Raw genomic sequence first — 15,695 nt, forward strand, 5'->3', positions numbered from 1 at the left:
TTTGATTGGTTACGGAGAGCACATGGTACTGTTTACAGCGCAGGTCCCTCTCCTTCCCCTTACAACAAGGAAAGGAAAGAGATCATTGCAATTGTGAATGAGGACAGAATGAATGGATCAGCGACTGCAGATTCATTCATTATGTTTTAGTGACACAGGAATCATTTTTTAACCTTTTCATACCCCCTGCCTACACATACTATCTCCATGCTGTCTCTATGGGGTTGATCTACTAAAACTGGAGAGTACAAAATCAGGTGCTGCTCTGCACAGAAACCAATCAGTTTCCAGGTTTTATTTTAAAAGCTTAATTGAACAAGCTGGAGTTAGAAGCTGATTGGCTACCATGCACAGCTGCACCAGATTTTGCACTCTACCATTTTAGTAAATCAACTCCACTGGGACCTGTAAATTAACCCCTCACCTCCTTTATCCTGCACATCTGAACATTAGCCCCTTCGTCTCCATCCTGCCACTCTAATGGCGCGTACACACGATCGCACATTCCAACAACAAAATCCATGTTTTTTTTCCACCGGATGTTGGCTCAAACTTGTCTTGCATATACACGGTCACACAAAGTTGGTCGGAAATTTCGAACGTCAAGAACGCGGTGACGTACAGCACGTACGACGAGCCGAGAAAAATGAAGTTCAATAGCCAATGCTGCTCTTCTGCTTGATTCGGAGCATGCGTGGCACTTTGTGCATCGGAATTGTGTACACAACATCGGAATTTACGACAATGGATTTTGTTGTCGGAAAATTTGAGAACCAGATCTCAAATTTTGTGCGACGGAAATTCTGATGGAAACTGTCCGATGAAGCCTACACACGGTCGGAATTTCCGACAAAAGGCTCCCATCGAACATTTTCCATCGTAAAATCCGACCGTGTGTACAGGGCATTAGTGAACACTGCATTAACCTCTTCACATCTGCCGTCCTCTGTGCTTGACTTGTACATGTATCTAGTGCTCCATTCTCAAGCTCTACGTTTAACACCCTCAGTACGGACATATTTTTAATTTCCAAAAAATTGTGGCAAATAATTAGATTAACTTGGGGTTTTTACTTTCCAAAAAAGGGTCTTTTTATAGTAAAAAAACAAAAACAAACAGCAGTTATTAAAGCGGAGTTCCACCCACATTTTTTCCTGGCGCCGTGGCGAGGTACATCATATCCTGCGGCGTCTTGGCTCCTGGGAGATGTGTGTCATCATTCCCAGGAGTCAATGGGCATCACTGCCTGATAGCATCGCGTTCTTTCCAAACAGGAAATTACACGATGTAAGGCGGTGCTAAGTGCCATTTTTGAATAGGGCAACCAGGTGCTTGTTGCCATTGTTAGACCCCTTTCACACTGGGGCCGCCCATGCATTCATGGTAAAGCTCCACTCCTTTTAGCGGCGCTTTACTGCTGTTTAAGCGGTGCTTTTCACCCGCTAGCGGGGCCCTTTTAACCCCAAAAAAGGGGTGTTGTGGCGCTTCGGAAGCACCTTTCACCTTTTATGCTTTTGCGCCACTTTTCGGCCGCTAGCAGGGCACTGTTAACTCCAAAAAAGAGTTTAAAAACTCCCGTGTTGCGGCGCTTCCAAAGCACTTTTCAGGCACTTCAGAAGCGCTGCCCATTAATGCAATGTTTTTTGTATACAGCGCTCCCAAACTGCCCCAAAGATGCTGCTTGCAGCACTTTTTCTAACGTCCCACAAGCGCACTGTCAGGGTGTGAGGCAGTTTTCAGGCGTTTTACAGGCGCTATTTCTAGAGCTAAAATGCCTGAAAACTGACTCAGTGTGAAAGGGATCTTAGTCTTTTGTCTATAGAAGAGGCAGCGGCGGTGGCTTATGCGCAGGCGTGAGATTGGGAGGTGCATGCTGGGTAACCAGCAGCACCTATTTCCAGGTGAAAACACTAATGGGCTTTGCATGCTGACAATTAAGATGGGAGAGCCCTACCAAAAGAATATAGAGGTTAGTTTTAAAATAAAAATACTACTACAGCAACCTTTCATATAATTAGCTTATTTAATAGTTTATTAAGAAGAACATGTCGGGTGTTTTTTTTTTTTTAAATTACTCCTGGAACCAATACCAGCAAAAGACAGATTTATCTGTCTCGAAAAATGATTTAAAACTCAGCTGCAAACAGTGTTGCCCGATGGAGTACATGTCAGTCAAACTATCACACTATCAAAGGCCTAGTAATGAAGTGTATTGCAGGGTGGCACTCAAGTGCTTAATGAAATGTCACTTGCAAGATTTCAATAAAGTTCTAACAAAAAAAGAAAAGTAAAAAATGTAATGGCTCAAGATTGGCTCACTGACATCTTTCACCCCCAGTGCACTCCAGCGGCCGTGTAATTGGCGTGGATTGCTGGTGTGAGTGAACTCTACTGTAAAATTCTGCACCTGTGTGGTAGAAGATGCGTCTTGTTTGTTGCAGAGTTTGTCCACAGGGGGCCAGTGTTGGGTTATAATACATGGAACAGGCATTCACTTTCTTTCCCATAGCAAAATCAGAATGACTTTTTAACGCAAGTGTAATAAACTACTAACAGATCTTTATGAAATGCTCACAATGATGTTCTTTGATTTTAATGGACAAAAAAAAAAATGTGTCTCTTTCTTGTGGGCAAGACGTCTGTAAATATTGGCTACTTCCAGTTAAAAAAAAAAGAATATTTTGTAAATCCTTTGTAAAGTGCACCTTCCTTGTGACACACAAAAAAAGTTGGGAATCACGGCTTGGCAGGAAGACTTGACTGAAGGAAGACAGCACCAGGATGTGTGAGTTCAAAGCCCCGAGCTGTCAATGGCTTTAAATGAAGCAGAGGAAGAAGTAGTATAGGAAAACAGAGACAAGGACTTGCACCAACTTTAGACTTCGGAACTTGGAGACAATGGAGGAAAGGAAATGAATATTGGCATTGTGACTTACATTATTGCTGCATGTTCTGTAACGAATGTTTCGTCCGTCACAGCTCCTGAAATAGAACACAGTGGAAGTCTGACTTTAATAATGACAAAATAAAATCTGCTATTTACATTCAGTTGCCTTTAATGCTGTGATGCCAAGATTTAAAAATCTTTACTTAAAGTGGTTATAAACCCTTTACAACTACTTTTTGCTACAGGTAAGCCTATAATAAGGCTTACCTGTAGCTACCCCGGATATCTCCTAAACTTGCACGGTTTAGGAGATATCCCCTGTATTTGCATGTGCTGACGTCATCGGCACATGCGCACTGAAGCAACAGCACGTACGTGCCGTTGCTTCAGTTAGACTGTGCCGTCACCGGCGGTTCCCGCGTGTATGCGCGGGAGTGACATCATTGCGGCTTTGGCCAATCACATCGCCGGAGCCCGTGATATCCAGACGTAACTCCGGGAGCGATGTCAGCCGCCGGAGCGGGGTACAAGGATGGCTGCAGGGGCTTCGATCTCAGGTAAGTAATTCATAATGAATACTAGCTCATTATGCCTTTGTCTTGCAGGGTTTTTTTTGCTTTTGTTTGTTTTTTGTTTTTTCTAGGGTTTACAACCACTTTAAAGCAGTATTAAACCCGAAAGCAAACATTTATTATATTGCAGATGTAATGGCTGCCTTTGTGTTCTTTTTTTAGGCTGGCTTTCCTTTATTTTCACCTGGTGATCTGGCCAGTAAGTCTGTTTTTTTTTTTTTTAACCACTTGCCGACCGCTGCACGCCAATATATGTCGGCACAATGGCAGCGGTGGGCAAATGGGCAAACCTGTACGTCCCCTTTAATTGGCAGAGCTAGCGGTTCGCGCGCCCGCTGCGTACAGCGTGAGCGCGTCCACGGGACCCGCAGACTCGATGTCCGCCGGTGTCCCAGCAATCGTGTCACGGAGCCGCAGAACGGGGAGATGCCTATGTAAACAAAGCATTTCCCTGTTCTGCCTAGTGACATGACAGAGATCACTGCTCCCTGTCATCGGGAGCAGTGATCACTGTCATGTGAGTGGAAGCCCATCAGTTAGAATCACTCCCTAGGACACACTTAACCCCTAGATCGTCCTCTAGTGTTTAACCCCTTCACTGCCAGTGACATTTACACAGTAATCAGTGCATTTTTATAGCACTGATCACTGTATAAATGACAATGGTCCCAAAATAGTGTCAAAAGTGTCCGAAATGTCCACCATAATGTTGCAGTCACAATAAAAATGGCAGATTGCCTCCATTACTAATAAAAAAAATTAATAATAAAAATGCCAAAAAACTATTTTGTAGACGCTATAACTTTTGCGCAAACCAATCAATATACGCTTATTGAAATTGTTTTTACCAAAAATATGTAGAAGAATATATATCGTCCTAAAATGAGGAAAAAAAATCGTTTTTTTTATATATTTATATATGAAAAGTAAAAAATATTGCTTTTTTTTTTTATTTGTCGCTCTTTTTTTATGTATAGTGCAAAAAAGAAAAAAAAAAACGCAGAGGTGATCAAATACCACCAAAAGAAAGCTCAATTTGTGGGAAAAAAGGACGTCAATTTTGTTTGGGTGCAAGGTCGCACGACCGCGCAATTATAAGTGACGCAGTGCCGAATTGCAAAAAGTGCTCTGGTCAGGAAGGGGGTAAAATCTTCCAGGGCTGAAACAGTTAAAGAACAAGTTCTACTGTAGATGTAGCAGATACAGGGATGAAACCAGGGTTTTTTTTCTCTGAGAATAGGTGTAGGTACTTCCCCCTTCTGAGTCTCTTTTCTCCGCCCCCTACTCACCTTGAAGCACTGTCCCTTGGTTCCACCCCCTACCCACCTCCCAACACCATCCCTTGGTTCCACCCCCTACCCACCTCCCAGCACCATCCCTTGGGTCCACCCCCTACCCACCTCCCAGCACCATCCCCTGGTTCCACCCCCTACCCACCTCCCAGCACCATCCTTTGGTTCCACCCCCTACCCACCTCCCAGCACCATCCCTTGGTTTCACCCCCTACCCACCTTCCAGCACCATCCCTTGGTTCCACTCCCTACCCGCCCCCCAGCACCATGCCTTGGTTCCACTCCCTACCCACCTCCCAGCACCATCCCTTGGTTCCACCCCCTACCCACCTCCCAGCACCATCCCTTGGTTCCACTCCCTACCCGCCCCCCAGCACCATCCCTTGGTTCCACTCCCTACCCACCTCCCAGCACCATCCCTTGGTTTCACCCCCTACCCACCTCCCAGCACTATCCCTTGGTTCCACCCCCTACCCACCTCCCAGCACCATCCCTTGGTTTCACCCCCTACCCACCTCACAGCACTATCCCTTGGTTTCACCCCCTACCCACCTCCTAGCACCATCCCTTGGTTCCACCCCTACCCACCTCCCAGCACCATCCCTTGGGTCCACCCCCTACCCACCTCCCAGCACCATCCCTTGGTTCCACCCCCTACCCACCTCCCAGCACCATCCCTTGGGTCTATCCCCTACCCACCTCCCAGCACCATCCCTTGGTTCCACCCCCTACCCACCTCCCAGCACCATCCCTTGGTTCCACCCCCTACCCACCTCCCAGCACCATCCCTTGGTTCCACCCCCTACCCACCTCCCAGCACCATCCCTTGGTTCCACTCCCTACCCACCTCCCAGCACCATCCCTTGGTTCCACTCCCTACCCACCTCCCAGCACCATCCCTTGGTTTCACCTCCTACCCACCTCCCAGCACCATCCCTTGGTTCCATCCCCTACCCACCTCCCAGCACCACCCCTTGGTTCCACCCCCTACCCACCGCCCAGCACCATCCCTTGGGTCCAGCCCCCTACCCACCTCCCAGCACCATCCCTTGGGTCCACCCCCTACCCACCTCCCAGCACCATCCCTTGGTTCCACCCCCTACCCACCTCCCAGCAACATCCCTTGGTTCAACCCCCTACTCACCTCCCAGCACCATCCCTTGGGTCTACCCCCTACCCACCTCTTAGTATTACCCCTTTTGGAAAATACAGAATCAAGTATCATTTTGTGGCGCTACATAATTTGTGTGGAATTTGTTAATGATAACAAGGAAATCAGTAAAATAGATTCCCTGCAGCCAGCAGCAATAGACCCCCACAAACAATAGATCTCCCCAGCAACAATAGATCCCTCAGCAACAATATATCTCCTCAAAAACATTACCTCTCCCCAGCAAAATAGATCCACCCCAGCAACAATAGATCTCCCAGCAGCCAGCATCAATACACTCCTCCCTCAACAGTACGTCCCTCCCAGCAACAATAGATTCCCCACCAGCAACAGCCCCCCCCCCCCCCCACAACAACAGATCCCCTCCAGTGATAACAGACCACCCAGCAGCCAGCAATAGACCCTCCAGCACTTCCCAGCTATTAAATATTGACGGGGGAGCTTACAATGATCAGCTTTTATTCATTTATGTAAAACCTTTATCCCAAGAAGAAACACTGTGTGCTGTAACTGCTTATAAAGTGTTAGCTGGAGTTTGGTTAGTTAGTGTATCCAAATCTTAGTACATATAACCCCCCCACCACCACCACCAGATTAACAATACTGCTGTCCAAATGTGCCCCCTATGCTCCTTCATCCGGCGTAGGGGCACTCCAATGCCCCGTACACACGGCCGGCGGAAAATGTGCGTTTGGAGCGTGTTGTCGGAAATTCCGACTGTGTGTGGGCTCCATCGGACATTTTCCATCGGATTTTCCGACCACCAAAGTTTGAGAGCAGGCTATAAAATTTTCCGACAACAAAATCTGATCGCGTCAATTCCGACCGTGTATGGGCAATTCCGACGCACAAAGTGTCACGCATGCTCAGATTCCGAGACGGAACAGCTCGGTCTGGTAAAATTAGCGTTCAGAATGGATAGAGCACTTTCGTCACGCTGCAATGTAAAAAATGGTTTAATACAGCGCACTCTCTTCTTCTTTATAATGTGACAAGAATGAAGTAGTTTTGCTGCTCATATTCACACAGAGTTCTCACAAACTTCTTTCTTTATTATTTATTGTGATTCCCTCAATATATTTTAATTTGTCACATCGGACCAAATTTGTTTTTTGTATTTTTTTTTGTTTTGTATTTTTTTCAAGGCTGATGTTTTTTTGTTTTTTTAATTGGTTTTACTCCATAATATTTTTGTGTGTGTTTTGTGTGTCAAGTTACCACAACACCATTCTTATCTGTGTGTTGGTGTTGGTGTCCCTTGTTAATTTCACATTATATTTTTGAAATGTACCTGCCTCCTCACAAACAAACTGTCCTTTTTGAAGGAAAACACACATAGGCGAGTATAATTGAACCAAAAAATCCTTTATTAAGGGCTCACAACCAAACAAAAAGGTAGGCAACGCTGGAGAAACATCATAAATTGGCGAAGCCTTTGACCCCCAGGGCACACATCAATTATTTTTCAGCAAAATTGGTGGCCTGAGGAGTCCATATCTAAGGGAGTGCAGTCTGGTCCAGAAGTCCCAGAGATCCGGAAAGCAGCAGATGACATCTGTGTCCCCAGGCTGTGGTACTACACAGTTCTTCCTTCCATGCTTCCTTCCCGGCTGTGACTCTGGTGTTGGAGATGTGGCAGGAGGAGGAGTAACACCTGGAGGAGGAGGAGGAGGAGTAGGTCCTGGAGGAGGAAGAGTAGGAGGAGTTGGACCTGGAGGAGGAGGAGGACTATGTGTGAGGTCACAAATGTGGGTTGCACATGTTATTTGGCCCCTCAACCCCTTATTGAGAGCTTCCAAAATTAAGAACTCACACAGGAGTTGTTGGCCCTCCTCCATCTGCATCATTTTCCAGGCAGTTAGGCCAGCAAAGTCCTCCTCCACAGTGTGGGGGGTTCTCAGGGCCTCTGTAGCCTTCCAAAAGAGGCCTATGGCAGCCTCCTCCAGGTTACTCTTCTTCCTGCCACTTTTTATTTGAAGGTGGAGGGGAGGGACCTGGGTATCGGGCAGCCTGCTTGGCCCGGCCACCTCCTGGCTGAGACTTCCCTGTGTATGAAAAAGGGACATGGTTTTAGTTTTTGCTTCATCAATCACAATCATAAATTAGCAATCCAAACTAACATTTATTTAACATCATTGATTGGACAATCAGCACTATTTTGAAGAACACTATACCTGGCTCAAGCTGGACTCCTCCACATGTTGCTGCCTGGAAGGCCCAGGTTGGGCATCAAAAGCCTCAGCTGGGGGGGAAGGAAGCGTGGAAGGAAGACTTGAGAGTGATGGCCTGGGTTCAGTCTGACCTGCCAGAAAATTCAGCCTGTCATAGTACCACAGCCTGGGGACATAAATGTCATCTGCAGCTCCTGATCTCTGGGACTCCTGGACCTTCTTGTGCTCCCTTAGATAAGTGCTCCTCAGGCCACCAATTAGGATCTTCAAATAGGTGATGTCTGCCGTGGGGATCACCGTCTTCACAAATTCCAACAAATTATCCAGCTCCACCTTCCTCTTTGTTTGGTTCTTATAATCAGGGTGGTTTATCTGCCATAGACAGGGCAGCTCCCTGAACATATCAATGAAGATTGGCATAAATTCCTTATCTTTCAAGATATACATTTTCACTGCAAGACACAACACAAGACAAACCCTAATGTCAGCCTAAAGTCTTCTAAACTTGTGCAAATACAGGTCTCAATCTAGAAGCAGTATAGGCCCAATGTTAAATCTTACCTTCACAATCACGATCGGTGCCTCCGTTACTCCTTCCTCCGCTCACAGATCGTACGTACTACGCACGCGTGTTACGCTTTATAGACACTGCGCATGCGTGAAACTCCATCCGCCTCTGACGTTTTTTCTAGTCTATTCCCCGCCCCTTCTTGTTCGGCGCAGTGGGGGATAAGCACACAGGGCGGAGTCAGAGCAGGTGTCTGATAATTACACCAACGAGGAGGAGGAAAGCCCGGAGCCTGAAACGTCCCGATCCAGAAGGAGATGATTTAAGGCCTCAAATATGTCCTTTGGGGAGATGTTGGAGATGGTCGACATCCTGAAGAGGGCCGACTATGACGGGAAGTATGGACCTTACCCCAACCCCAATGTCAGAAAGGCCAAGATCATGGCGAAAGTGGTCAAGAGTCTGCACCGGAATTTTGGGGTACGACGATTGAAAGATCAGCTCAGGAAACGGTGGTCGGACTTTAAATTAAGAGAGCACGAGCAGTACAGAAAGATCCGGAGATCTGCTGCAAAAAAGTAAGTAGTTGTGCTGTGTTCCTATTCTTTATGTTTATTACGTTCGTGCTGCTCCATGTGCTTTTCTTAACTGTTATCCAGTTTAAAATGGCAACTTTCATGTTCATGGGCACATTATTCGTTCGTATCCAACATTGTTCGTTTGGCCTAGAAAACACCATTGTTTTGGCCATATGCATTTGCCCACATTTTTTATGGCCTACTTGTCTGCAAATAATTTGGTTGTGTAGATGGGTTTGTAACTAGAATGAAATGCAAACTAGATTCTGTGTAAGGAGAGGACACTCAGTAGCTGTTTACACATCTGGACGCTGGAGCTCTAGTGTGGGACACAAGAACTAGACATGTGCACAGCCAAAAAAATTTGTTCATTTTCGTTTTCGTTTCATTAGTTTATTATTTTTTTCGTTTTTCGGGTCATTCGTTATGATCGCGATTCGTAAATTCGTTCATTCGTAAATGCGTTCATTCGTACGTTCGTACATTCGTAAATTCGAACATTCGTTCATTCATACATTTTACATTTGTACATTCGTAAATTCGTACATTCGTAAATTCGTACATTCGTAAATTCGTAAATTCGTAAAATCGTACATTTGTAAATTAGAAAATTCGGAAATTTGTAAATTCTAAGTTTGAAAATCAATGTAATAGTAACTAATTATTAAATTATAGGTATTGTAATTTCCTTTCAAATTTGACTGTCAGTGAACGTAACAAATACGAATTTATCCGAAGTTACGAATTATCCAAAACAAATGCTGCATCTAAACAAATGGAACGGAACAAATTAATAATAAATAATAATAATAATAATAAAACGTTGTTATTATTATTATTATTGTTATTTATTATTAATTTTGTTACGTTCCATTCCGTTTTTTCGGATCATTCATAACTTTGAAAAAGTTTGTATGTGTTACGTTCACTAACAGCCAAATTTGAAAGGAAATTACAATACCTATAATTTAAAAGTTACTAGTAATACTAATTACTAATAGTTAAGTTATTATTAGTTAACTATTATTTCAGATTTCCGAATTTTCGAATTTACAAATTTACGAATTCACTAATTTACTAATGTACGAATGTACGAATGTACAAATGCCCGAATTTACGAATGTTCAACTTTATCGAATTTACGAATATTCGGAAAAAATTCGTTAAACGGGTTTTCGTTAATTCGGATATTCCTGAATTAACGAATTTGTCGAAATTTGTTAAAAAACGAATTCGGAACGAAACGAATTGCACATGCCTAACAAGACCACCCTTTTTTATTAGGGGGCCCACAGTGTATACTATAGGGGTGTCTCCATCTGTGAAGCTTGTACAAAACAGGTAAAGTATTGAAGCTTGACAAAGGACACTAAAAATTCTACATCTTGGAACTCTGCCAAAATAGACAATTGTACCCCACTTCCAAGCAATGTTTCATATTCCTATTTCTGCCATGAAATATCTGTGTGCTAAGTATACCTATTTTTTTTTACATAGGGGAGAAAAGACTCGGAGGACACCCCTCATCCGAGGAGACCACAAACCCCCCACCTCTGGAAGAAGGGGAAATCCACCCAAGCCAAGCAGAGCAGGAGGAGGAAGGCGTGGTGGAAATTGTCACCACAACAGGTGAGTGTCTGCGACCACAGGCTCAGGTAAGAGATGGATGGCGGCATATTTATAATACATGGTGTGTTTTTGTTTCTATCTTTTTAGGTGATCGTGATGTTGTGGATCCAGCCCATTTCACCTCGGAAAGTGCACAGATCCTGATCGGGGAGATCATGGGGTGTAATAGGGACTTGGAAAACATCCAGAAAAGCATCAATGATGTTAAAAAAAAAATGAAGAACATCATTGATGTTTTAGGGAGAGTTTAAAACCCCTCAAAATCCTTATTTTTTGGGGGGCTTTTTGTGACCTAAAAATTTTTACCATTTTTTGACATATTTGAGAAAAGCCAAATTTTGAAGAGGCACACAGTGTGTCAACATGTGCTATCTGCCATCACGGGAGATCAATGGATGCGTTTTGGGGGTGCTCAATAATAAAGTAGCTGTGAGGAAGGGCTTGCACCCAAAAAATACGTCCCTTGATCCCCCATGATGGCAGCTAACATATGTTGACATTCGGCAATTTGTGTGCATCTTCAAAATTTGGCTTTTCTAGTCCCTGTTCATGGACTGGACTTGTGTCAAGGTGAGGACTCCAACACCAAGCCCCCACACAGCACGAACTCTATGAGGAGTATGTATACGCAACATGGCTATAAAACGGTCGGCTGCTCAGAACGAAGTAACAGAACGCATTGAAGAAGAGCAAGGCCTGTGAAGAGCGACCTGAAAAACAGTAACGAACGAACAAGAACACAATGACAGAGTCACACGTCACTTGCTGCACGCACTGAAGAGCAGATACAAACCCACAAGCACAAACTGAACAGCAGAAAACGATCTGAAAACCACGAGTCTGAAAAAGCGCGAATCGTCTCTCACCAAACTCTTACTAACACGAGATTAGCAAAAGGAGCCCAAAGGGTGCCGCGCTAGGTTCTGAACTGGCCTTTTCTAGTCTCGTCATACGTGGTGTACGTCACCGCGTTCTTGGCGATCGGAAATTCCGACAACTTTGTGCGACCGTGTGTACGCAAAACAAGTTTGAGCCAACATTCGTCGGAAAAAATCCATGGATTTTGTTGTCGGAATGTCCGATCAATGTCCGATCGTGTGTACGGGGCATTAGGCTACTTTCACACTGAGCCGCCTGTCCGTTCTCGCTAAAGCGCCGCTAAAACGAGCGGTGCTTTAGCGCGAATCTACGGGCTGCCCAGTCCAGTGTGAAAGTAGCCTTATGCCCTGTACACACGATCGGAATTTTCGTCGGAAAAACCTTGGATGGTTTTTCCGATGGAATTCCGCTCAAACTTGGCTTGCATACACACGGTCACATAAAAGTTCTCTGAAGTTTCAACCATCAAGAACAAGGTGACGTACAACACTACAACGGCACTAGAAAAGGGAAGTTCCATAAGAAGCGATGATTCTGAGCATGCGTGTTTTTTAGCGTGTCAGAATTGCATACAGACGAACGTAATTTCCGGTGGAAATTTTTCTGACGGAAAAATAGAGAACCTGCTCTCAATCTTTTGCTGGCGGAAATTCCACCAGCAAAAGTCCAATGGAGCATACACACGGTCGGAATTTCCGACCGAGAGCTCACATCAGACTTTTGCTGGCGGAATTTCCAATTGTGTGTACGGGGCATTAGAGTGCCCCAATTTTTGGCCGCTAGCAGGGCACTTTTTACCCCAAAAAAGGGTAAAAAGTCCAGTTTTGCAGCGTTTTCAAAGCACTTTTAAGGCGCTTTGAAAGCGCTGCCTATTCATTCCAATGTGCGGGGCATTTTGGAAGCGTTAATTACAGCGCTCCCAACCCGCCCCAAAGATGCTGCTTCCAGGACTTTTCGGAACGTCCTGCAAGTGCACCGCCCCAGTGTAAAAAGACACACTGGAATGAATGAGAGGCGGTTTTCAGATACTTTGCAGAGGCTATTTCTAGCGCTAAAGCGCCTGAAAACCGCCCCAGTGTGAAAGGGGTCTTATGAAGAAGTTTTTTTTTTTTTTTTAGCAGAACAAGCTGTCCTGAAAATGTAGCAGTTAGTGTGTTAAGATAAACCATTTACCACCGACAGGGGTGCTTACAATGGTCAGGTTTTTTATTTATGTAAAACCTTTATCCCAAAAGAAAAATAACTGTTTGCTGTAACTACCGGACTTATGTAACTGCAGTGTGAGCTGGATTTTGGCTTCAATTTCTTGGTGTATCCAAATCTGCTAGTCCATCTAAAACTACCCTCCCCCAGTCTCACATTGCTGCTGTCAATAGATGCCTCTGTGCTCCTTCATCCAGAGTGGGGGCACTCTAATACAGGAGGTGTGTTACTGGCCAAATCACCAGGTAAAAAAACAGAGGGAAAAAATCCAAATAAGAAAACCACCACATTTAAGGACTGGTAAGCCACAATATATTACATTTTTGGTTTTGGGTTTAATACTGCTTTAAGGATGACTGCTCCCAATACAATGGAACTGCATGGCCAAGTCAATAATGGAACTAGTGATATCAATGATAAAATCAATACTTGTCATGTTCAGGTACCTCTATCTGAGTAATATGAAGATGATGTATATCAGTATTATACAGTGTTTTATTGTTTTAGTAATTGGAAATCCATCAAGTGAAATGTTACCTCTAGTGAAGTGTATACTAGGACGGCTGTGCTGCTGGTTATTGTAAAAATTACTGTTTTTTTCATGCCAGATATATTCAATGCCTACCATACATATTACATTGGACACCACACAGTGCAGTGCACACAGGAGCAGTAGTGTGTACTGTGTGAAAAATGAAGCACAATGTCATTTTTAGGAGGGATCACTGGGTATCAGCTTCTTCCATTCATTTCAATGGTAGTGCGCCGTATCTGCACCTTAAAGAGGTTGTAAACCTCAAAAGAAAAACCTGCAAGAAAAAGTCGCAATGAGCTAGTAATGCATATTAGCTCATTATGAAATACTTACCTTAGAATGATGCTCTGCCCAACCACTGACACGGCCGACATCTTTCCCGGAGGTACTGTAAATATTGTATCCCCTAAACTTGCACCGTTTAGGAGATATTTACTATATAAGCTGCCGCCGACATCATCGGCACATATGCAGTGAAGGAACGGCCCGCTCGTGCCGTTTCTTTAGGGCCCGTGCTGTGACTGGCGGCACCCGCGTGCAATGCGGAAGTGACATCATCGCGGCTCCGGACAATCACAGCGCCAGAGCAGCGATGACGTCACTCCTGCGCATGCGTGCAGGTGCCACCAGTCACGGCACAGGCCCTAAAGAAACGGCACGGGCGGGCCGTTCCTTCAGTGCGCATGTGTGATGACATCGGCGGCAGCGTATATAGTAAGTATCTCCTCAACAGTGCAAGTTTAGGAGATATTTACAGTACCTACAGGTAAGCCTTACTATAGGCTTACCAGTAGGTACAATTAAAGAGGAAGACTTTACTTCCTCTTTAAAGTGATTTTAAAGTCTCTTTTCTTTTTTTTTTCTTTTTTTTTTAAATAACAAACATGTTATACTTACTTGCTCTATGCAGTTGGATTTGCACAGAGCAGCCCAGATCCTCCTCTTCTCACATCCCTCTTCTGTGCTCCTGGCCCCTCCCTCCTATCGAGTGCCTTCACAGCAAGCAGCTTGCTATGGGGGTACCCGAGCCGAGCTGCAGCTCCATGTGTCCATTCAAAAACGGACAAAGGAAGCGCCACCTGAGTATAGTATTAAATTGCACAATTTTACTCATAAGAATAAAAACACTCACAAGACTAAAAAATATAAAAAGCTCATCTGGTGCTTGGGGGGGGGGGGGGGGTGCTCAGTTCTGTCTGCCAGACTGCCAGTGCAATACATCTCCAGGCCCTTTGAAGGAGCTGATGCTCCAAGCGCGCAGCCTTGCCTATCACAACAAACTTGTCTGTGTGTATCCCGGCTTACTCTCCGCCCTCTGTGACGTCACATCCACCATGCAGTCCACGGCAGCTCTTCCGACTTCTTTGGATGTCATCCAGCCCTGTCTACCAGCAGCAGTCGCCGTGTCCCTTATGTGAGCATGAACGGAAGCGACCCCCCCCCCCCCCATGCACCAGATAAGCTTTTTATATTTTTTTGTCCTGTGGGTGTTTTTAATCTTATGAGTAAAATTGTGCAATTCAATACTACACTCAGGTGGCTCTTCCTTTGTTTGTCAGTTTTTGCTTGTATTCACAGAGTTGGCTTATCTCTGAGGATGGCTGCCACCATTAACAATTTATTGGACTTTGAGACTTGTACCTGAGAATTTAACATCATATCTTATCTGATTCAATTCATTTATTCTTGTTGCCCATGATTACATGTTAATATCCATAGGGCTGTCACAATTCATGACAATCTGTGTTTGGCGCCAGTTGTCCCCACTTTGTCTCTTTGGTTCCATGTATCCATTCAGACATAAAGCTGCCATTCGACGCCATCCCCCCTCTCTCCTAAATGGCTAACTGACTTTAATTGACAACAGTGGAAGCTAGTGGCACCGCTGCTGTGTCTCAACCAATCAGGAGGGAGAGTCAGGGACGGCCGAGGGACTCGTGGACATCGCAGGATAGAGATGGGGCTCAGGTAAGTATTAGGGGGGCTGAGGGGTACACACAGAAGGTTTTTTTATCTTAACGCATAGAATGCATTAACATAAAAAAAACTTCTAACTCTGCAACTTCTTAACCATGCCAATAGCATTTACAGTGTTAGCTGGGCATTGGGGAAGAGGCAGTGGAGGTTCCTGTAACCCAGAATGACTGGGAAATAATAGAGAACTAGGACAGAGCAACTCCAGCCACTTCCTGTTTGTACAGAGCGTGTGCTAACACCATTTGCTTCTGTGTGCAGGCAAAAGCATCAACCAGCCAGCAATACTGAGCATT

The 15,695-nt window shown here is 44.8% G+C and overlaps 1 protein-coding gene across 2 annotated transcripts in view; it reads right to left on the bottom strand.

Annotated features, from left to right (window-relative positions):
• Positions 1–15,695, bottom strand: part of ADAMTSL3 (ADAMTS like 3) — a 754,066-nt gene that overhangs the window by 316,187 nt on the left and 422,184 nt on the right. For both annotated transcript variants that reach the window (XM_073618577.1, XM_073618575.1), the window contains exon 5: positions 2,937–2,982. In XM_073618577.1, coding sequence (XP_073474678.1) covers positions 2,937–2,982 — 46 coding nt within the window. The remainder of the gene's footprint in view (positions 1–2,936; positions 2,983–15,695) is intronic.

Source organism: Aquarana catesbeiana, linkage group LG03, assembly GCF_042186555.1.
Source record: "Aquarana catesbeiana isolate 2022-GZ linkage group LG03, ASM4218655v1, whole genome shotgun sequence".
In the NCBI taxonomy this organism is placed as follows: domain Eukaryota; kingdom Metazoa; phylum Chordata; class Amphibia; order Anura; family Ranidae; genus Aquarana; species Aquarana catesbeiana.